The sequence below is a fragment of the Oncorhynchus nerka genome, linkage group LG12, assembly GCF_034236695.1.
Source record: "Oncorhynchus nerka isolate Pitt River linkage group LG12, Oner_Uvic_2.0, whole genome shotgun sequence".
Lineage (NCBI taxonomy): Eukaryota > Metazoa > Chordata > Actinopteri > Salmoniformes > Salmonidae > Oncorhynchus > Oncorhynchus nerka.
The window spans coordinates 10,843,398-10,866,901 of NC_088407.1; the positions used below are offsets into that span (position 1 = coordinate 10,843,398).

A 23,504-nucleotide genomic window follows, 5' to 3' on the forward strand; every position below is an offset into this window, starting at 1 on the left:
AGGTACATTTAACAATGGATAAGGTACCTTTAACAATGGATACGGTATCTTTAACAATGGATACGGTATCTTTAACAATGAACAATGTACCTTTAACAATGGATAAGGTACCTTTAACAATGGATAAGGTACCTTTAACAATGGATACGGTACCTTTAACAATGGATACGGTACCTTTAACAATGGATAAGGTACCTTTAACAATGGATAAGGTACCTTTAACAATGGATAAGGTACCTTTAACAATGGATAAGGTACCTTTAACAATGGATAAGGTACCTTTAACAATGGATAAGGTATCTTTTACAATGGATAAGGTACCTTTAACAATGGATAATGTACATTTTAATGTACCTTCAACAATGAATAATGTACCTTTAACAATGGATAAGTATTTAGTTCATATTAGTGTTTTATTTGTCTATGACTGTTCACCTACCTTGGGCTCTGGGTAGGCAAACTTTTGCCATTTTGAACCGGTTTATGTTTCTGAAGGCACAGAGAGCAAATCAAATCCACTTTTGGTAGCCCTGGCTAATCGTATGGCTCAGATAGCGCTGTCCGCGGTAACGTAGCACGACATAAAAGAAAGCTACAGCAAAGATGATACTGTGAGATTTCAAAACGTTTAAAACCACGACTAGAGAGAGACTGTCAACGAATACAACAAAGCTACAGTTTCAAAACATGAAAACTGACTAGAGATTTCAAAAGAGCTGCTTTTCAAAACCACGACTAGAGAGAGACTGTCAACGAATACAACAAAGAGGTGCTGTTTCAAAACATTTAAAACCTGCTGTTTCAAAACATTTAAAACCACGACTAGAGAGACTGTCAACGAATACAACAAGAGCTGCTGTTTCAAAACCACGACTAGAGAGACTGTCAACAAATACAACAAAGAGCTGCTGTTTCAAAACCACGACTAGAGAGACTGTCAACGAATACAACAAAGAGCTGCTGTTTCAAAACCACGACTAGACTGTCAACGAGAGACTGTCAAAACCACGACTAAGAGACTGAATACAACAAAGAGCTGCTGTTTCAAAACATTTAAAACAACAAAGAGCTGCTGTTTCAAAACTAGAGACTGTCAAGACAACAAAGAGCTGCTGTTTCAAAACCACGAATGTCAACAACAAAAAGAGCTGCTGTTTTTATGAGTGACTTGATGCTCTTACTCAGCCCTGTCAACACTTTGTATTCAACACTTGTGTAACCCATAAAATGGACGTTCTTCCTATTTCCAATCAGCGCTAGAACAAGCAGTGCAGCAGTAATGACTACGTCGTTGTTGTTATTATTAGCGGCCTGGGTCTTTGGTAATATCGAGGAATATTTCACTTTCTCTGTTCATAGGAGTAACAACATTAATTTGTTCGTGAGGCAGAAATAATGTGGTTCGACACTGAGTTTTGCCATCACCAGGAAGACAGGACCTGCATGTACAGTAGCCACGTGTGCACATTTTTGTTAATATCCTTTGCTAGTTAGTGAGTTATTAGCCCAGTTATAGATCATTTATTCATATCCTTTGCTAGTTAGTGAGTTATTAGCCCAGTTATAGATCATTTATTCATATCCTTTGCTAGTTAGTGAGTTATTAGCCCAGCTCTAGATCATTTATTCATATCCTTTGCTAGTTTGTGAGTTATTAGCCCAGTTCTAGATCATTTATTCATATCCTTTGCTAGTTAGTGAGTTATTAGCCCAGTTATAGATCATTTATTCATATCCTTTGCTAGTTAGTGAGTTATTAGCCCAGTTATAGATCATTTATTCATATCCTTTGCTAGTTAGTGAGTTATTAGCCCAGTTATAGATAATTTATTCATATCCTTTGCTAGTTAGTGAGTTATTAGCCCAGTTATAGATAATTTATTCATATCCTTTGCTAGTTAGTGAGTTATTAGCCCAGTTATAGATCATTTATTCATATCCTTTGCTAGTTAGTGAGTTATTAGCCCAGCTCTAGATCATTTATTCATATCCTTTGCTAGTTTGTGAGTTATTAGCCCAGTTCTAGATCATTTATTCATATCCTTTGCTAGTTAGTGAGTTATTAGCCCAGTTCTAGATCATTTATTCATATCCTTTGCTAGTTAGTGAGTTATTAGCCCAGTTCTAGATCATTTGTAGTCAGCAATAGGGGAGGGGTTGCTTCCTACAAGACCACAACATGTAGACATTTCTAGACATCTTTGAAAACCCAGTCAGGTAAAGATGTTTTTTTTTTGTCTTAAAGGGACAGTGTTGTATTTTGAGACAAGCTTGAATAAGCCAAGTAGCCAATAGGCAGAGGGGAGTATAATTGGTCTGATTCTCTGTAATAATGGTATGGGAATAATAATGCATTTTATTTTGTAAATTGTCTTGCATCAAACAACACAACACCATGTCCAGTCACCTCCTTGTCTGAAGCAGAAGTGGATGAACAGGTTCATGTCAAACCCTGCAGGATTTTTCAAAAGTCTCATGGAATGTAGTCGAACATTGAATACCACACATTAGCTGCTACTGTAGGCTGGTATACCAGGCTGATGCTCTCTCTATCTTTGTCCCGACCGAGCCCCCCCCCCGCCCATATTACACGTGTCGAAATACATCAACCACCACAATATTGAAATTATTCACACCAGGACAGGGCAGGTCAAAAACATTTGCTCCAGATAATATTTTAGTTTGTGGTGGTAGTGTCTCAATGTCTCAACTGTATCGAATGCGCGCTTCCGAGTCAGTTCCAGAACGCGGGTATAAATGGTTGGAGCGCGTCCCCGCTACGTCTTTGTCAGTCAAGCAGTGTTGTATATTTAGCGAGTTTTCAGACCCCTCCAGCGACTTTTGTTGGTAAAAGAGGTTAGCAGCTACTGTTCAGGTTGCCATTGAGGAGTTTTACCAACGGTTCGAGAGTTTCTATTATTTTGATTGCATTTAGAGAGTTTTCCCACAGAACATTCTGCCGCAAACGAGAGTTGTAGAAGCTATCTGTGCAACGGAAGTTACCGCAACAGCGCACAGGCAGAGAAGCACAAGGGGAGGGGGACGGAAAACGCTCCGTCGGGGACTGCAGCGGTGCCACAGCAAGGCAGGTTGGTGCTGTGACGTCGTCGCGTCAACTGAAAAACGTTAAAAAAAACACCGCTGTCTGTCACGCGGTCCGGTAGACAGCGGAGAGAGAGGGCTTGAACAGGGGGACCATGATGGTGATACCGTGGCTGCTTCTCCTTGAGATGGGCTTATACGCCAGTTCTTTCGTGTGTGGAATAGTCACGGCATCTTCTCTCACTATCGTACAGGTAAGAATATAACTTTGACTTCTTAAGTTAACTTTGCTGACAGTTTGTAATGTTGACCGATGTTTTGACTCGCAGTCTGCTTTGGACAAAGTTTATGTCGCAGTTGCACAATTTTAGCTTTGATTGACTTTCCAAGTCGACATTTCTTTATTGGAATCACCTGATGGGCTAAATCATTTCACTGGGGGAATGTTAGGCCTTAACTCTGGTATGTTTTATGAAGCGTCTGTACACCGTAGCTAACTTTTTTTATTATCGCAGCAAAAAATACATGTGGTAGAATATGGAGGTTTTCCTTAACTTCCTATTAGCCTTGTCCAAATAGTTAGTTTGACAAGTGGCGGCCAAAAAGCACGCTACTTCGATACAGCTACGACCGGAAGTGACTTTTCGTTGAAGGCTAGGAGAGCGTTTTCCATAATGCTTTTCCTAAACCATAATTGAATTATCTTTAACCTGCTGCCTTAATTCTCCTAACCTGCTGCGAAAACGTTACTGCCAGTCGTAGCTTTATCGAAGTGCCGTGTTTTTAGGGTTAATCGTTGGGTTAAATCACACTTCCATACGAAAACAAAGTGAAAGTACAGTTTGTTGGAAACTGTCCAGACTTGCCTAATGACTGATCAATGCTTTCCCCCCAAAACAGTGACACTCATAAAGTTCAGGAAAACACTTGTGACTCAGTTCTTTCGACCAAACAAGACCATTATGGGGATTATTAGTTCAAATTAAACCGACAAGTTCACAAAGTTTACCCGACAATACAGCTGCCGTCTCTCTCTCGAACTAGGCTACTTTCATAGTTTTACCCATTCATAACCTAGGCCTACTGTAACATACCAGGAAGTGTAGCTAAAGATTGTGACTGGGTCGTCACAAGCTTCTATACCCACAAAACACTTCATTTCTAAAAAATGTATTTGCTTTGTCTTCTTTTGGGGGGTTACAGGTACAATATCCATGTCAATTTACACTTAGTTTATACCACATGTACCCACCAAAAGAAAAGAAGAGAGAAATCATCATATTGATCACACAGGATGTTGTATGGAAAGAAAAGAGGAACAAACAAGAGGGAATTGCACTTCTTAATGAGATTTATACCTCAAAGTGAAACTAAATAGCCTCTATTTGGGGTGTTTTCCCCGGTACAGAGTCAATGTGGAGACTATATACAGGGTATTACGGTACAGAGTCAATGTGGAGACTATATACAGGGGGTACCGGTACAGAGTTAATGTGGAGACTATATACAGGGGGTACAGAGTCAATGTGGAGACTATCAGCTCTCGGCTGTGCTTCCCTTTGTAGTCTGTAATAGTTTGCAAGCCTTGCCACATCCGACAAGCGTCTGAGCCGGTGTAGTACGATTCAATCTTAGTCCTGTATTGATACTATGCCTGTTTGATGGTTCGTCGGAGGGCATAGCGGGATTTCTTATAAGCTTCGGTTTAGTTCCGTTCCTTGAAAGCGGCAGCTCTACCCTTTAGCTCAGTGCGGATGCTGCCTGTAATCCATGCATTCTGGTTGGGGTATGTACGTACGATCACTGTGGGGACGACATCATTGATCAGCTTACTGAAATGTAGTGTAGCCTAATGTTATAGCTAGCTAGCTTTGTTTTCTATACCCAAAATGTAGTGTAGCCTAATGTTATAGCTAGCTAGCTTTGTTTTCTATACCCAAAATGTAGTGTAGCCTAATGTTATAGCTTTGTTTTCTATACCCAAAATGTACTGTAGCCTAATGTTATAGCTAGCTAGCTTTGTTTTCTATACCCAAAATGTAATGTAGCCTAATGTTATAGCTAGCTAGCTTTGTTTTCTATACCCAAAATGTACTGTAGCCTAATGTTATAGCTAGCTAGCCTCAGTGCATCTCATTACAAACAAACTGGAGAAGTGTTTTGATGATTACTAAGGGTAAAGGAATGACTGACTTTGACTCATTAGTTTTGGAGTTACTATACCTGTGTGCTGAAGCTAGCTAGCTAACGTGTCTGTGAGATCTAATATTCTACACAGCATTCTGCTTCAGTCGGAATGCAGACGGTATACAACGATTGCCCATGAAAGTCTAATAGCTGTTTGTTTGTTGTCATTCTGTTACAGACAATAAATAGGGCTCGGCGGCCTACAGATGCTTTTCGGACTTTGTTTCCGCATGTGGAGAAGCTAGGTACAGGACACCAAATCCCCTTGCCTGCAGGTCACGTGGTGTTGGGGCCATTCAAAGCAATTTATCCTTCACACGCCGCACAGTATGTTGGGTACAAAGAAGTTGATGACTCCGATGTGAAAAAGTCCATTACAACAATCTCTCCGTGTGTCAAAGTGACTCTGAACAACTCGCTGCACAACCCAAACACATCTTATGAGTATTCCCTTTGTAGAAGTGTGGTATTTGTCATAGGTGTTAGTAGTTTATTTTTCGTCTACAGTATATACATGCATACACTGAACAGAAATGTAAACGCAACAATTTCGACGATTTTACTGAGTTCTTATAAGGAAATCAGTCAATTGAAATAAATCCATTAGGTCCTAATCTATGGATTTCACATGACTGAGCAGGGGTGTAGTCATGGTTGGGCCTGGGAGGGCATAGGCCCACCCACCTGGGAGTGGGCCTGGCTCCCCAATCAGAATGAGTTTTTTTCCTCACGAAAGGGGTTTATGACAGACAGAAATACTCTTCACTTTCATCAGCTGTCCGGGTGGAAGCGGCTTATGGTAGATACATTAACATTAAAGTCTCTGGCAACAGCTCTGGTGAACATTCCTGCAGTCAGCATGCCAATTGCACACTCCCTCAACTTGAGTCATCTGTGGCATTGTGTTGTATGACACAACTGCACATTTTAGAGTGGCCTTTAATTGACCCCAGCACAAGGTGCACCTGTGTAATGATCATGCTGTTTTATCAGCTCCTTGATATGCCGACGCTGTCAATTGGATGGATTATCTTGGCAAAGGACATATTCTCACTAACGGATATGAACAACATTTGAGAGGCTTTTTGTACGTAGGGAACATTTCTGCTATCTTTTAATTTCCGTGCATGAAACATGGGACCATCACTTTACCTGTTGTGTTTTTGTTCAGTGTTCAGTGTATGTTATACAATACCATCACTGTTCCTGCATACTGCTGTCTAAACTCACCTCGGTTTCCAGCGCAAATAAACATTTGTCATGAATACAAGTCATGTCTACCTATTTGCTATATTGACAGACTAATCTACTGTTTTATTGAAACTCGTTTTAATTTTTCAACAAATGTAAAGTTTATATGATACAGTAGCTAGCTACTAAAGACATTTCATGATTATCTGAAATGAATTGATCAATAAGTTGAAGTCAACATTTTATTGGTTTCTGATGCAGCTGGAAACATTTAGTCACTTGTCAGTACATTTGTAAAAAAAAAAAATATTTAAAAAATGATATAAAACATTTGATCAAACACGGTTATATACATTTACATTTACATTTAAGTCATTTAGCAGACGCTCTTATCCAGAGCGACTTACAAATTGGTGCTTTCACCTTATGACATCCAGTGGAACAGCCACTTTACAATAGTGCATCTAGGTCTTTTAAGGGGGGGGGGGGGGGAGGGGGAGAAGGATTACTTTATCCTATCCTAGGTATTCCTTAAAGAGGTGGGGTTTCAGGTGTCTCCGGAAGGTGGTGATTGACTCCGCTATATATACGTATATAACTAGCAATATCTAGACATTTTTGCAGTTGTGAGCATACTAGACATTCTATATTATCCTACAACATCAGTCTAACTGAATATGAATGTATTGTTGGTTCCAGAATGTTCCAGGCAGGTTCCAGAATGTTCCAGAATGTTCCAGGCAGGTTCCAGAATGTTCCAGGCAGGTTCCAGAATGTTCTTTAGCTGGTGAACCTCATCTTGTTGGCCAATGGCTGCTGGTCTTTGGCTGCTGGCCAATGGCTGCTGGTCTGGCAGAACTTTTTTATTTTGCTCCTTTTACACACCAGTATCTCTACTTGCACATTCATCTTCTGCACATCTATCACTCCAGAGTTTATTTGTTAACTTGTAATTATTTCGCCACTACAGCCTACTTATTTCCTTTACCTCCCCTAATCTTAATTAATTTGCATACACTATATATAGACTTTTTCTATTGTGTTATTGACTGTATGTTTGTTTATTTCATGTGTAACTCTGTGTTTGTGTCGCACTGCTTTGCTTTATCTTGGCCAGGTCACCGTTATAAATGAGAACTTGTTCTCAACTGGCCAATCTGGTGAAAAAAAAAAAATGACTTCATGATCTTGGTTCCAGAATGTTCTTCAGCTGGTGAACCTCATCTTGTTGGCCAATGGCAGTTGGTCTGGCAGAACTTCATGAGCTCCATGACATTGGACTCTTAGACTAGACACTTTGGCTCTTGCCAGTCCCAGTCTTTTCCTCTTCAGAGTCAGATGGTGAGCTTGAGTTCCCAGCAGAAAGTTTTCATCCAATAAGGTCTACAGCATCTCTACTACGTAAAGCTGGTGTCAAGGTCAGCAGCAGGATAAATCTGTAGGACAAACACCAGTCAGTGGTTAACCAGCATTTTACTACTTTGTCCCCATCAATACACACTTAGTTTAGTAGGATGGAGGCTCTATAGCTGTATGGATCTGTAACTGCTACAGTTTAGTTTAGTAGGATGGAGCCTGTATGGATCTGTAACTGCTACAGTTTAGTAGGATGGAGGCTGTATGGATCTGTAACTGCTATAGTTTAGTAGGATGGAGGCTGTATGGATCTGTAACTGCTACAGTTTAGTAGGATGGAGGCTGTATAGCTGTATGGATCTGTAACTGCTACAGTTTAGTAGGATGGAGGCTCTATAGCTGTATGGATCTGTAACTGCTACAGTTTAGTAGGATGGAGGCTGTATGGATCTGTAACTGCTACAGTTTAGTAGGATGGAGGCTGTATGGATCTGTAACTGCTACAGTTTAGTAGGATGGAGGCTCTATAGCTGTATGGATCTGTAACTGCTACAGTTTAGTAGGATGGAGGCTCTATAGCTGTATGGATCTGTAACTGCTACAGTTTAGTAGGATGGAGGCTGTATAGCTGTATGGATCTGTAACTGCTACAGTTTAGTAGGATGGAGGCTGTATGGATCTGTAACTGCTACAGTTTAGTAGGATGGAGGCTCTATTTAGTTGGATGGAGGCTCTATAGCTGTATGGATCTGTAACTGCTACAGTTTAGTAGGATGGAGGCTCTATAGCTGTATGGATCTGTAACTGCTACAGTTTAGTAGGATGGAGGCTGTATGGATCTGTAACTGCTACAGTTTAGTAGGATGGAGGCTGTATGGATCTGTAACTGCTACAGTTTAGTAGGATGGAGGCTCTATAGCTGTATGGATCTGTAACTGCTACAGTTTAGTAGGATGGAGGCTGTATGGATCTGTAACTGCTACAGTTTAGTAGGATGGAGGCTGTATGGATCTGTAACTGCTACAGTTTAGTAGGATGGAGGCTGTATGGATCTGTAACTGCTACAGTTTAGTAGGATGGAGGCTGTATAGCTGTATGGATCTGTAACTGCTACAGTTTAGTAGGATGGAGGCTCTATGGATCTGTAACTGCTACAGTTTAGTAGGATGGAGGCTCTATAGCTCTATGGATCTGCAACAGTAAGTGTTTGTTTCGCGCTGATTATTGACGTTTCTAAACATTTTAAAACGGCTTTGGGATTGTACTTCAAATAAGGCAGTTGTGGGCGAAGTGAATGGCTGAAAACTTGAAGGCAGAATGCTGGCAACAGTTTCAAAGCTAATTTATGCCTCGCTCCAGTATATTTACTCAACGTGGACTCATGGAAATATTTAGCAAAGGTGACTTACACTAGTTCCTAGTGCTGAGCTTGATGTTGATGTCGCTGCAGATGTTGATGGGATTAGAACACAGGCCAGTCACATTAGCCTCTGCGGTAGTTAGCTAGGTCGCTAAGTTAGCTACGTCCGTACTTCTGCTCAACTTCTTGATAAGGTAATTGATGACATGACTGTGCTTGCTTGTAGTTTGTACAGCTAGGTACTGAGCACCACACCGGGACTAAAACGTAACAGTTGTTGTCTACACAAAAATAAACGGTTATTCACAAGCTGATGTTCTATGAACGAGTGGCTGGTCCAGTGAGTAACGTTATAGCTGCCTGTTGACACCCAGGACCCTCCTCGACAGGGGGCGGTACTACATCCTGAAGTCGCTATGAATTCTGGATATTGTGGTTTGCTTACAACCAGGAAATGTAGATGGCCTGTTTCTAAAGTGGAGATGCAAAAGCTGAGTGTAGTCAGGAAATTCATTAAAAAAACGTTTACACATGTTAAATATATATATATATATATATAAAATTAGTAAATGTCTTTACCAACACTGCTAATCGTATGCCTAAAACCAAAAAGCATTTTATTTTTGCAAATTCTGACATTGTTGCAGTGTAATTTCTTTGGGGGAACTCTTAGAATCCTAAAATACACAATGTGCAATTATTAAATGTTTGTGCATCAGCAGTTTTTGTTATGTCAGTCAATTAGCCCATGTCAGCAAACAAATATGATATTGCTAAGTTATCTAAACTCATTGTCTATTTACCGGCCGGGGAGGGTCCCATTTGTTAGTCTCACCCCAAATATAAACGTTTTCACAGCTATGTAGGTAGACTACTAATGAACTTAACCAATGCGGATGCTCTCTCTTTCCAGGGTAGTTTCGGGGGGCTCTGTATGCTCTATGGAACAGTGAACCACAACTCCTCATCAGGCTCCATATTGGTCCAGACCTCCAGCTCTCCTTCTCTCTGTTACTTTGTCTCTGCTATCTCAGTGTGTGTAGCAGTGTTCTGCTTCTCTATATCACTGTACTGGATATATACATGCTGCCTGGATGGAGGGTTTAACAGGTAAGTGTGAATGGGGGAAGGGGGAGATTTGTGTGTGTCGGGGGGAGGTTGTGTGTGTCTGGGAGAGGGGGGGGGGGCGCGCATGTGTGTTACGGGTTTGTGTGTGTACATATGGTATTTTACATGACTCATCGGTGGGTGTGACACAGTCCTATGAGACTTTCTGAGTGTGTGTGTCAAAACGTTGTAAAACCATCCATTTAACTTAATGACATGCGGCTCCTTCAGGGAAGTATTCAGACCCTTTGGCTTTTTCCACATTTTTGTTACGTTACAACCTTATTGTAAAATTGATTAAATATATAAAACATCCTCATCAATCTACTCACAATACTCCATAATAACAAAGCGAAAACAGATTGTTTGAAATTTGTGCAAATTTGTGGCAAATAAATAAACAGACCTTATTTACATAAGTATTCAGACCGTTTGATATGAGACACGAAATTGAGCTCAGAAGCATCCGGTTTCCATTGATCATCGTTGAGATGTTTCTACAACTTGACTGGAGTCCACCTGTGGTAAATCCAATTGATTGGACATGATTTGCAAAGGCACACACCTGTCTATATAAGGTCCCACAGTTGACAGTGCATGTCAGAGCAAAAACCAAGCCATGAGGTTGAAGGAATTGTCCGTAGAGCTCAGAGACAGGATTGTGTCGAGGCACAGATCTGGGGAAGGGTACACAAAAAAATGTCTGCAGCATTGAAGGTCCCCAAGAACACAGTGGCCTTCATAATTCTTAAATGGAATAAGTTTGGAACCACCAAGACTCTTCCTAGAGCTGGCCCCCGGCCAAACTGAGCAATCGGTAGAGAAGTGCCTTGGTCAGGGAGGTGACCAAGAACCCGATGGTCACTCTGACAGAGCTCCAGAGTTTCTTTGCGGAGATGGGAGAACCTTCCAGAAGGACAACAATCTCTGCTGCACTCCACCAATCAGGCCTTTATGGTAGAGTGGCCAGACAGAAGCCACTCCACAGTAATAGGCAACTGACAGCCAGCATGGAGTTTGCCAAAAGCCACCTAAAGACTCTCAGACCATGAGAATCAAGATTCTTTGGTTTGATGAAACCAAGATTGAACTATTTGGCCTGAATGCCAAGTGTCACGTCTGGAGGAAACCTGGCACCATCCCTATGGTGAAGCATGGTGGTGGCAGCATTATGCTGTGGGGATGTTTTTCACTTGTTAATTTTCTGAAAATAGCTGTGCAGCAACGCCCCCCCATCCAAACTGCCAGAGCTTGAGAGGATCTGCAGAGAAGAATGGGAGAAACTCTTTAAATACAGGTGTGCCAAGCTTGTAGAGTCATACCCAAGAAGACTCTAGGATGTAATCCCTGCCAAAGGTGCTTCAACAAAGTACTGAGTAAAGGGTCTGAATACTAATGTAAATGTAATGGTCCAGTTTATCTTTAATACATTTGCTAAAATGTCTAAACCTGTTTTTTTTGCTTTGTCATGGGGTATTGTGTGCAGATTGATGATGGGGGGGGGGTCTGATTTGAATCATTTCTAGAATAAGGCTGTAATGTAACACAAGGTGGAACGGTTCAAAGGGTCTGAGTGCTTCCTGAAGGCCTATCTAACCTTATGACCTGTGTGTGTGTGTTTCCAGAGAGCGTCTATGGCTGAACATGACCCTGGTGGTGTGTGGCGTGTTTCTCTTCTTCCTCCTGGTGACGGGCTGTGTGTTGAAGGTCGGAAGAGACTCTCTGTGTGACTCTGTCCTACACGCTGTCCCCAACGTCACCAGGTACCATAACATCCTCTAGATACACAACTTCTGCAGTGACTTTTCTTCATGTTAATTCTGTGGTTACTGCTACTGCAAGTAGACGGGAAAAATAAACAATGTTATTGGTCATGAGACGAATAGAACAGGTGTAGACTTTACCGGGAAAATGTTATTGGTCATGAGACTAATAGAACAGGTGTAGACTTTACCGGGAAAATGTTATTGGTCATGAGACGAATAGAACAGGTGTAGACTTTACCGGGAAAATGTTATTGGTCATGAGACTAATAGAACAGGTGTAGACTTTACCGGGAAAATGTTATTGGTCATGAGACGAATAGAACAGGTGTAGACTTTACCGGGAAAATGTTATTGGTCATGAGACTAATAGAACAGGTGTAGACTTTACCGGGAAAATGTTATTGGTCATGAGACTAATAGAACAGGTGTAGACTTTACCGGTAAAATGTTATTGGTCATGAGACGAATAGAACAGGTGTAGACTTTACCGGGAAAATGTTATTGGTCATGAGACTAATAGAACAGGTGTAGACTTTACCGGGAAAATGTTACGTACAAGCTTTATCCCAACAATGCAAAATAAAAGAAGAAATAGTAACACAATAACGAGGCTAAATACAAGGAGTAGCAGTACTGAGGCTATATGTAGTGGTACTGAGGCTATATGTAGTGGTACTGAGGCTATATGTAGTGGTACTGAGGCTATATGTAGTGGTACTGAGGCTATATGTAGTGGTACTGAGGCTATATGTAGTGGTACTGAGGCTATATGTAGTGGTACTGAGGCTATATGTAGTGGTACTGAGGCTATATGTAGTGGTACTGAGGCTATATGTAGTGGTACTGAGGCTATATGTAGTGGTACTGAGGCTATATGTAGTGGTACTGAGGCTATATGTAGTGGTACTGAGGCTATATGTAGTGGTACTGAGGCTATATGTAGTGGTGCTGAGGCTATATGTAGTGGTACTGAGGCTATATGTAGTGGTACTGAGGCTATATGTAGTGGTACTGAGGCTATATGTAGTGGTGCTGAGGCTATATGTAGTGGTGCTGAGGCTATATGTAGTGGTGCTGAGGCTATATGTAGTGGTGGTACTGAGGCTAAATGAGGCTATATGTAGTGGGTGCTGAGGCTATATGTAGGTGGTACTGAGGCTATATGTAGGGGTACTGAGGCTATATGTAGGGGTACCAGGTGGTAATGAGGTTATATTCAAGGAGTAGCAGTACTGAGTCTATATGTAGGGGTACCAGGTGGTAATGAGGCTATATGTAGGGGTACCAGGTGGTACTGATGCTATATGTAGGGGTACTAGGTGGTAATGAGGTTATATACTGAGTACTGAGTCTATATGTAGTGGTGGTAATGAGGCTGAGGCTATATGTAGTGGTGCTGAGGCTGGTAATATGTAGTGGTGCTATATGAGGCCAGGTAATGAGGCTATATTAGGGGTAGCAGGTAATGAGGCTATATGAGGGGTACCAGGTAATGAGGCTATATGTAGGGGTGGTGGTACTGAGGCTATATATATGTAGGGGTACCAGGTGGTAATGAGGCTATATGTAGTGGTAGTGAGGCTAGGCTATATGTAGTGGTGGTAATGCGGGGTACCAGGTACTGAGGCTATATGTACTGGTGGTAATGAGGCTATATGTAGTGGTACTGGTACTGAGGCTATATGTAGTGGTACCAGGTGGTACTGAGGCTAAATACAAGGAGTAGGGGTACTGAGGCTATATGTAGGGGTACTGAGGCTATATGTAGGGGTACCAGGTGGTAATGAGGCTATATGTAGGGGTACCAGGTGGTAATGAGGCTATATGTAGGGGTACCAGGTGGTAATGAGGCTATATGTAGGGGTACCAGGTGGTAATGAGGCTATATGTAGGGGTACCAGGTGGTAATGAGGCTATATGTAGGGGTACCAGGTGGTAATGAGGCTATATGTAGGGGTACCAGGTGGTAATGAGGCTATATGTAGGGGTACCAGGTGGTAATGAGGGGTACTGGTGGGCTATATGGAGGGGTACCAGGTGGTAATGAGGCTATATGGAGGGGTACCAGGTGGTAATGAGGCTAGTCTATGGAGGGTACCAGGTGGTAATGAGGCTATATGTAGGGGTACCAGGTGGTAATGAGGCTATATGTAGGGGTACCAGGTGGTAATGAGGCTATATGTACTTCTCTTTTCTTCAGATGTCATGGTTTATGAATTTTGTGGGCAGTAGTAGTTTGTAAACATTCCTCTAGAAAATGTTTGAAATCTGCATTTACTCCCATCTAGATGTGAACAGGCTCAGTCTAGGACCTGGATGAGGCAGTCCTGGTAATGACGGGACCAGGTGGTAATGAGGCTAGTTCTACAGGTGGACTATATGTACAGGTGGTACGAGGCTATATGTAGGGGTACCAGGTGGTAATGAGGCTATATTCAGAGTTCTACACTGGACTGTACAGGTCTGGGGTCAGTATTGTAACAGACAGTTCTACACTGGACTGTACAGGTCTGGGGTCAGTATTAACAGACAGTTCTACACTGGACTGTACAGGTCTGGGGTCAGTATTAACAGACAGTTCTACACTGGACTGTACAGGTCTGGGGTCAGTATTAACAGACAGTTCTACACTGGACTGTACAGGTCTGGGGTCAGTATTAACAGACAATTCTACACTGGACTGTACAGGTCTTGGGGTCAGTATTAACAGACAGTTCTACACTGGACTGTACAGGTCTGGGGTCAGTATTAACAGACAGTTCTACACTGGACTGTACAGGTCTGGGGTCAGTATTAACAGACAGTTATGACATCAGATCTCATTAACAGACTATTATTTGCTTCTACTCTCCCTCATTCCCTCCTTCTCTCCCTCATTCCCTCCTTCTACTCCCTCCTCCCTCCTCTCCCTCACTCCCTCCCTTCTACTCACTCCCTCCTTCTCTCCCTCACTCCCTCCTTCTCTCCCTCACTCCCTCCTTCTCTCCCTCACTCCCTCCCTCACTCCCTCACTCCCTCCCTTCTACTCCCTCCCTCCCTTCTACTCCCTCCTTCTCTCCCTCCCTCCCTTCTACTCCCTCCTTCTCTCCCTCCCTCCCTTCTACTCCCTCCTTCTCTCCCTCCCTCCCTTCTACTCCCTCCTTCTCTCCCTCCCTCCCTTCTACTCCCTCCTTCTCTCCCTCCCTCCCTTCTACTCCCTCCCTCCCTCCCTCCTCCTCTTCTCCCTCCCTCCCTCCATCTCTCCCTCCCTCCCTTCTACTCCCTCCATCTCTCCCTCCCTCCTACTCTCTCTCTCCCTCCCTCTCTCCAGACAGCAGTGTGGGTGAACTTCTTTTTCTGGATTCTGATTGGCATACTGGTGGTGATCCAGAGAGGTCAAGGGTCAGATTCCAGAATGATGACGCCCTCTGAGACCGAACATCTTTTCTCAGGCCAGGAGCCCAGCAGCAGTGACTCATAACCGTCTCGCCGTACGACCTGTTGACGAGGCGCTCAAACACACACACACACACACACACACACACACACACACACACACACACACACACACACACACACACATCTAACACTCCTCACTGTTTGACCTGTAAGAGAATGAATGAACCGTCTGTGTGAGGCTGTGTAGGTCTCTCACACAGTCACTCGTCTACAGCTGTTCCTGGGCTCGGTGTGTGTGTGGACCTCTGGGTACTGCAGCCTAGTGAAGCAGAGATGGTCTACACTGGAATAAAGGATATTAGATATGGTAACATGTAATATCACTGTCCACCTTGTTTTTAAACAGTGTAACAGAGAACAATTCATGTACCTTTTTGTGAAGCTCTTATACATTTCTCTGTGTTCCCTCCATCCCTCTCCTCTCGGGCGGCAGGGTAGCCTAGTGGTTAGAGCGTTGGACTAGTAACCGGAAGGTTGTGAGTTCAAACCCCCGAGCTGACAAGGTACAAATCTGTCGTTCTGCCCCTGAACAGGCAGTTAACCCACTGTTTCTAGGCCGTCATTGAAAATAAGAATATGTTCTTAACTGACTTGCCTGGTTAAATAAAGGTAAAAAATAAAAAATAATCCGTAGTCCTTTAGTTCTTGTATTTAGGGAGAGAGGTGTGTGTGTGTGAGAGAGACTGGCTTACAGGGACATCAATTGTCTCAGATAATATCTCTCCGTGTGTGTGTGTCCACTCAGGACCACAGACAAACCGAGTCAGTCGGCATTGTCACATTGTCCTACGCAAACACACGCTAAGATTCCTTCCTGGCTATTAAGAAGCCATTTTGTTACATCATTTCCTTTCTGCCTGCAGTTTTTATTTTATTTGTATTCATATTGAAAAGCAAATATGTGTTTTGATTTGAGTGAGGTATTGATTTGAGTGAGGTATTGATTTGAGTGAGGTATTGATTTGAGTGAGGTATTGATTTGAGTGAGGTATTGATTTGAGTGAGGTATTGATTTGAGTGAGGTATTGATTTGAGTTGATTTGAGTGAGGTATTGATTTGAGTGAGGTATTGATTTGGTGAGGTTTGATTTGTGAGGTATTGATTTGAGTGAGGTATTGATTTGAGTGAGGTATTGATTTGAGTGAGGTATTGATTTGAGTGAGGTATTGATTTGAGTGAGGTATTGATTTGAGTGAGGTATTGATGTTTTTTTTTTTTTACAGAACTTTCTAAAACCGTTATCGACCAATAACAGTAGGTGTGAGCAGAGCATCTTGACCAATAAAGACGCATTGGTTTGTCATATCTTTCCCTTCTTATTGTAGTTTCCATCAGAGACACGCCAGGTGGACTAATTGATCTCTCCTCTACGACGTGACAAAGGCTAATGTAGGCCAGCCAGATGTTTACATGCTCTCCCAGGCCAGCCAGATGTTTACATGCTCTCCCAGGCCAGCCAGATGTTTACATGCTCTCCCAGGCCAGCCAGATGTTTACATGCTCTCCCAGGCCAGCCAGATGTTTACATGCTCTCTCAGGCCAGCCAGATGTTTACATGCTCTCTCAGGCCAGCCAGATGTTTACATGCTCTCCCAGGCCAGCCAGATGTTTACATGCTCTCCCAGGCCAGCCAGATGTTTACATGCTCTCCCAGGCCAGCCAGATGTTTACATGCTCTCCCAGGCCAGCCAGATGTTTACATGCTCTCCCAGGCCAGCCAGATGTTTACATGCTCTCCCAGGCCAGCCAGATGTTTACATGCTCTCCCAGGCCAGCCAGATGTTTACATGCTCTCTCAGGTAGGTTCTGCTCCCTAAAACTAAATGAACTTGACTCCAGACTGTGTAAAAGTATGTCAAATGTGGCATTAGCCATTTTCTACTGTGTGTGTGTACACACACACACACGCACTACCGTTCAAAAGTTTGGAAATGTTCTTGTTTTTGAAAGAGAACCTGCTCCTTTCTATTCTGGTTCTGTGAAGGGAGTAGTACACAGCGTTGTAGGAGATCTTCAGTTTCTTGGCAATTTCTCACATGGAAAAGCCTTAATTTCTCAGAACAAGAATAGACTGACGAGTTTCAGAAGAAAGTTAATTGTTTCTGGCCATTTTGAGCCTGTAATCGAACCCACAAATGTTGATGCTCCAGATACTCAACTAGTCTAAAGAAGGCCAGCTTTATTGCTTCTTTAATCAGGATAACAGTTATCAGCTGTGCTAACATAGTTGCAAAAGGGTTTTCTAATGATTAATTAGCCTTTTTAAAATGAAAAAACTAGGATTAGCTAACACAACGTGCCATTGGAACACAGGAGTCATGGTTGCTGATAATGGGCCTCTGTAGATATTCCATTTAAAAAAATCAGTCATTTCCAGCTACAACAGCAACAATGTCTACACTGTATTTCTGATCAATTTGATGTTATTTTAATGGAGAGAGAGAATTAGGATGTTTCTAAGAGACTGCAGACTTCTAAACAGGTCTGTCTGTCATGAGAACTGGTCACCAAGCAACACATCGATTGGTTGGGGATGTTAGATATACATACATATGTATGTGGACACCCCTTCAAATTAGTGGGTTTGGCTATTACAGCCACATCCGTTGCTGCCAGGTGTATAAAATAGAGCACACAAGGCCTCCCGGGTGGCACAGTGGTTGAGGGCGCTGTACTATCAGAGTCCCTGGGTTCGCGCCCAGACTCTGTCGTAACCGGCCGCGCCCGGGAGGTCCGTGGGGCGACGCACAATTGGCCTAGCGGCGTCCGGGTTAGGGAGGGCTTGGTCGGTAGGGATGTCCTTGTCTCATCGCGCACCAGCGACTCCTGTGGCGGGCCGGGCTCAGTGCACGCTAACCAAGGTGGCCAGGTGCATGGTGTTTCCTCCGACACATTGGTGTGACTGGCTTCCGGGTTGGATGCGTGCTGTGTTAAGAAGCAGTGAGGCTTGGTTGGGTTGTGTATCGGAGGACGCATGACTTTAAACCTTCGTCTCTCCCGAGCCCGTACGGGAGTTAGTAGCTACTACAACAATTGGATACCACAAAATTGGGGAGAAAAAGGGGTAAAATTCTAAAATAATATATATATATAAAAATCGAGCACACAGCCATGCAATCTCCATAGACAAACATTGGCATTAGAATGGCCTTTAATGAAGATCTCGGTGACTTTCAACGTGGCACCGTCATAGGATGCCACCTTTCCAACAAGTCAGTTTGTCAAATTTCTGCCCTGTTATTGTGAAGTAGAAAGGCCACACAAGCTCACAGAACGGGACCGCTGAGTGCAGAGGCGCGTAAACATCGTCTGGCGGCTGCTGAAGGGAGGACGGCTCACAGTAATGGAGTCAATGGAATGGGATCAACCACGTGGAAACCACGTCTTTTGATGTGTTTGGTGCCATTCCGTTTACTCCGTTCCAGACATTATGAGTCGTCCTCCCCTCGGCAGCCTCCACTGGTTGCAACACCTGGTTCCAAACCTCCTCTGGAAGCAATGTCAACAGGTGAACTGATCGTCGGGGAGCTTCATGAAATGGGTTTCTGTGGCCGAGCAGCCGCACGCACACAAGCCTAAGATCAACATGCTCAATGCCAAGCATCCATACAGAAATGGTTTGTCGATTGTTGTGAAAGAACTTGACTGGCCGGCACAGAGCCCTGACCTCAACCCCATCGAACACCTCTGGGATGAATTGGAACGCCGACTGCGAGCCAGGCCTAAACGCCAAACATCAGTGCCAAAGGGGAACCAACTACATATTAATGCCCATGATTTTGGAATCAGATGTTCGACGAGCAGGTGTCCACAAACTTTTGGTCATGTAGTGTAGCCTGATGGTTAGGGATGATAAGTTAGAGAACAAGAGACAAGTGTACGTTGTTAAAATAATTATTTATTTAACTGTAAAGTCTGCCAGACCTATTTCCAAGTGTGTGTTCACCCCGGGACTCCATCGTAGCCTTGGTACCCAGCTGTTCTTCTTCTCTCTCTCTACCTCTTTCTCCTCTCTCTCCTTCACTCTTCTCTCACCCTCTCTCCTGGTTCCTCCCCCTTTTCCTCTCTACCTCTTTCTCCTCTCTCTCTCTACCTCTTTCTCATCTCTCTCTCTACCTCTTTCTCATCTCTCTCTCTACCTCTTTCTCCTCTCTCTCTCTACCTCTTTCTTCTCTTCCATTTAGAGTGTCCTGCTGAGTTTGCGGTGCATTCTATCACTGGCCTCCATCTGAGCTTTGGTATCCAGCAGTTCTTCTAGCTGCCTTCTCATCCGGGCCATATCCAGCTGGGTGGCTTGACACTGTTAAATCAATCAATCAATCAATAAACTAAGCAATCAATCATCTATCAGTCAATCTTTCTACAATATATAAATATCTATCCATCCACAAATCAACACCTCACCTGTTCTCTCAAGCACGCCGACTCCTCCCGCAGTGCGGCGGCGGCCACAGCTAGCTGCTCACTACGCTCCCGACACTGGGACTGCATCTTAACTGCGTCTGTTAAGAGGGACTCGACGCTCACTGCTACGGAGTCACACTGATCCTTAGACATGGTCTGAAGAGAGAAGGAGGGATGTGGAGAGAGAGGGAGGGGAGGCATTTAGAGACTGGTCCTTAGACATGGTCTGAAGAGAGAAGGAGGGGAGGCATTTAGAGACTGGTCCTTAGACATGGTCTGAAGAGAGAAGGAGGGATGTGGAGAGAGAGAAGGAGGAGAGTCATTTAGAAACTGGTCCTTTGACATGGTGGTGATGGTAAGGAGTGGTCTATAGGTGGAGAGAGAGGAGGAGAAGCATTTGGAGACTGGTCCTTAGAAATGGTCTGAAGAGAGACGGAGGGATGTGGAGAGAGAGAGGAGGGGAGGCATTTAGAGACTGGTCCTTAGACATGGTCTGAAGAGAGAAGGAGGGGAGGCATTTAGAGACTGGTCCTTAGACATGGTCTGAAGAGAGAAGGAGGGATGTGAAGAGAGAGAGGAGGAGGAGAGATATTTAGAGACAGGTCCTTTGACTTGGGTATGGTGGTGATGGATGGTCTATACAGGTGTAGAGAGAGAGAAGGAGATGGAAGAAGGGAAAGAGGAGCAGTGGCAGCTCGAGACAGGTCCTTTGACTTGGGTATGGTGGTGATGGATGGTCTATACAGGTGTAGAGAGAGAGAAAGTCCCCAGATAGGATGAAGGGAAAGTACAGCAGTGGCAGCTCGACATGTCCGTCTGTAACTCTCCTCTCTCTAAACACGACACACACAGCTCGACATGTCCGTCTGTAACTCTCCTCTCTCTAAACACGACACACACAGCTCGACATGTCCGTCTGTAACTCTCCTCTCTAAACACGACACACACAGCTCGACATGTCCGTCTGTAACTCTCCTCTCTCTAAACACGACACACACAGTGGAAACAAGATTCACAAAACACTTCTTAAAATAGGAACTATGTGCAATTCCTCAACATCTTAAGATATCATTTTCTTAGAAACTCTCACATATCTTCTTAGAAACTTCTTATCTATGTACTTTAAGAATATTGCTGCTAGGCAACCGATCTAGCTAGCTATGTAAAGTGGGGCAAAAAAGTATTTAGTCAGCCATCATAGTTGAAGTGTACCTATGATGAAAATTACAGGCCTCTCTCATCTTTTTAAGTGGGAGACCTTGCACAATTGGTGGCTGACTAAATACTTTTTTGCCCCACTGTAGCTAGCAATGGCAATCACGTTAGCATATTTATTACCGAGATTACTGTTCTAAAACATGTTATTGGGTTTAAAACAATCAATACTGAAACTTTCAGATTAAGTTTGTATGAATTAAATACGATAAATGGTTTTTATGAGCGTATTTTCCCAACGCCCTGAGCTCAACATTACCATCTTGGAATAAAGAAACATTTCCAAGATTAAATCAAACAACTTTATTTTCAAGAATCACATTTCTTCTTACTTTATAATTGTTTATGTTTCTCCTTAAGCAAAAAGTTAAGAATATTTCCCAAAACTTTATGAAGGATATCAACTTAGCTTAACTTTCTTTATAGATCTATAGTTAAATTGGGGGGGAATCTATAAATTGGGGGGGCAGCTAAGACATGTTGTTCTTAAGAAGGTTTTGTGAATCTGGGTCCTGGACTCCATACGTCCAGAGCTTAGCCTGGAATCTGAAGCTTACAGGGGCTTGTCTCTCACCAGCAAGCCCCTGGCATTACAACTAGGTGCAGGCCTGACCGGCCCCATAGTGTGTGGGGGTGTGTCCCACATCTAAACAGCTTTAAACACAAACACATATGTGAGCTGAGGGATGACACCTATCTAGGGCTCACAGCATGGAATCGGCAGTGTGTGTGTGTGCCTGCCTGCGTGTGAGTATGGTGACGCAGACAGAGACAACCAGGTCACACCCTATAGCCTGTGTACAAACCAGATCACCGTCTGGACTAACCCTAGCAGAGTGTTTTATAGAGCTGGGACATCTTCTACAATGTAGAATAGTGTTCCAATTCTACATGTTCAGTCACATGACATTATTTGTGAATAGTGGCGTTACCATGGCTGCCATAGAATGGTGTAGGGTCATGTAAATGACTCATAATGCAGAAACCTCATTGGTCCAACTCTCCGTCAGTAGCTAGGTGAACATAGATGCTGTAGTTGGGGGAGAGCATCAATCAAACACGGAATATTAAATACCTCAGATAGACCTGACTGAATGATCCATGAGGCTAGAAGTGGCCTGAAAGAGGCTTACTCCTGGCTTATCGAGCCTAACCATTCATCCCCCTCTCTCTCTCTCTCTCTCTCTCTGTCTCCCTTTTTTTGTGTGGCTTTGACACATAAGTCAAATGTACAAAAACAACAAAAGACATCTAAAATAAAGGTAATTTTAAAAGTCAAGTCAATAGCAGGATTCACACTAGCTCTTTTGTATTCATTGATTAGTTCCGTTGTCATAGCAGTTAACAAGACTTGTCTGCAATATTTGACGACATTAAAGCTTACCAAAGATGACAGGTGCCTTTTCAATATGGAGGACCTTGTTCAGGTAGATCCTCAGCTCGTTTTATTCTCCTGTTTTCTGGACGTCCGACTCAACACCGTCTCGCTCTCTCTCTCTCCTTCAAAGATCTGTCTCTCTTCCTTCTCTTCCTGTCTTCCTCTCCCTTGGAACATGCCCGATACTCCACCGCACGTTAATCCCACGAGATGAGAGAGAGAGGGAGAGAGAGGGGGGGAGAGGGGGAGAGAGGGGAGAGAGAGAGGGGAGAGAGAGGGGGAGAGAGAGAGAGAGAGAGAGAGAGAGAGAGGGAGAGAGAGGGGGAGAGAGAGGAGAGAAGAGAGAGAGAGAGAGAGGGGAGAGAGGGGGGGGAGAGAGAGAGGAGAGAAGAGAGGGGGAGAGAGAGAGAGAGAGGGAGAGAGGGGGGAGAGAGAGAGAGAGGGAGAGAGAGGGGGGAGAGAGAGAGAGAGGGAGAGAGAGAGGAGAGAGAGAGGGGGGGGGGAGGGGGAGGGAGAGAGAGAGAGAGAGAGAGAGGGGAGAGAGGGGGAGAGAGAGAGAGGGGAGAGAGAGGGGGAGAGAGAGAGAGGGGAGAGAGAGAGAGGGGAGAGAGAGGGGGAGAGGGAGGGGTGGGGGGGGAGAGAGGTAAGCTCCTCTACAATCCATTTAAATCTCTAGGAGACACGATATAAGTAAACGAACAGGTCCAATCCAGGTTATTAGGTTTACAGCAAATCAGGCCCCCTGCTGTTGCTTCATTTTACAGCTAGAGGGCGCCAGTCACAGCACACAAAAATAAGTATTAAAAAGATATTTAGACGGTAGGATACTCTCGCGCTTCCTCAGTGGAAAGATGCTATCGAGGAGGCGAGGACAATCTTCTGTTCTCCTACTAGCCAATTGACACTCTCCTCAACCACTCGACGACCCATCGAAGAAGAAGTCACACTGACTGACACATTGACTTCCATAGAGATCGTGTCCAAATAGAACACAATAGTATAGCAACATCAGAGAGCGAGAGAGAAGGGGAGAACTAGAAAAAGAGAGGGGGGAGAGAC

General features: G+C 43.6%; 1 protein-coding gene and 1 long non-coding RNA gene across 2 annotated transcripts; one reads left to right on the forward strand and one right to left on the reverse strand.

Moving 5' to 3' along the window:
- The first annotated feature begins 2,775 nt into the window (after positions 1-2,775).
- On the forward strand, positions 2,776-16,074 carry LOC115124352 (transmembrane protein 179B-like). Its single transcript, XM_065025225.1, has 6 exons — positions 2,776-3,296; positions 10,050-10,246; positions 11,869-12,006; positions 14,298-14,329; positions 14,478-14,524; positions 15,320-16,074. Exons 1-6 carry the CDS (start codon positions 3,198-3,200, stop codon positions 15,467-15,469), a joined length of 663 nt encoding a protein of 220 aa, XP_064881297.1. The 5' UTR covers positions 2,776-3,197; the 3' UTR covers positions 15,470-16,074.
- Positions 16,075-19,326: 3,252 nt separating this feature from the next.
- On the reverse strand, positions 19,327-22,625 carry LOC115124353 (uncharacterized). Its single transcript, XR_003862768.2, has 3 exons — positions 22,452-22,625; positions 19,853-20,008; positions 19,327-19,748 (listed from the first exon to the last, which is right to left on the reverse strand). It is a non-coding gene; the product is annotated as an uncharacterized LOC115124353 (long non-coding RNA).
- Between the last annotated feature and the right edge of the window lie 879 nt (positions 22,626-23,504).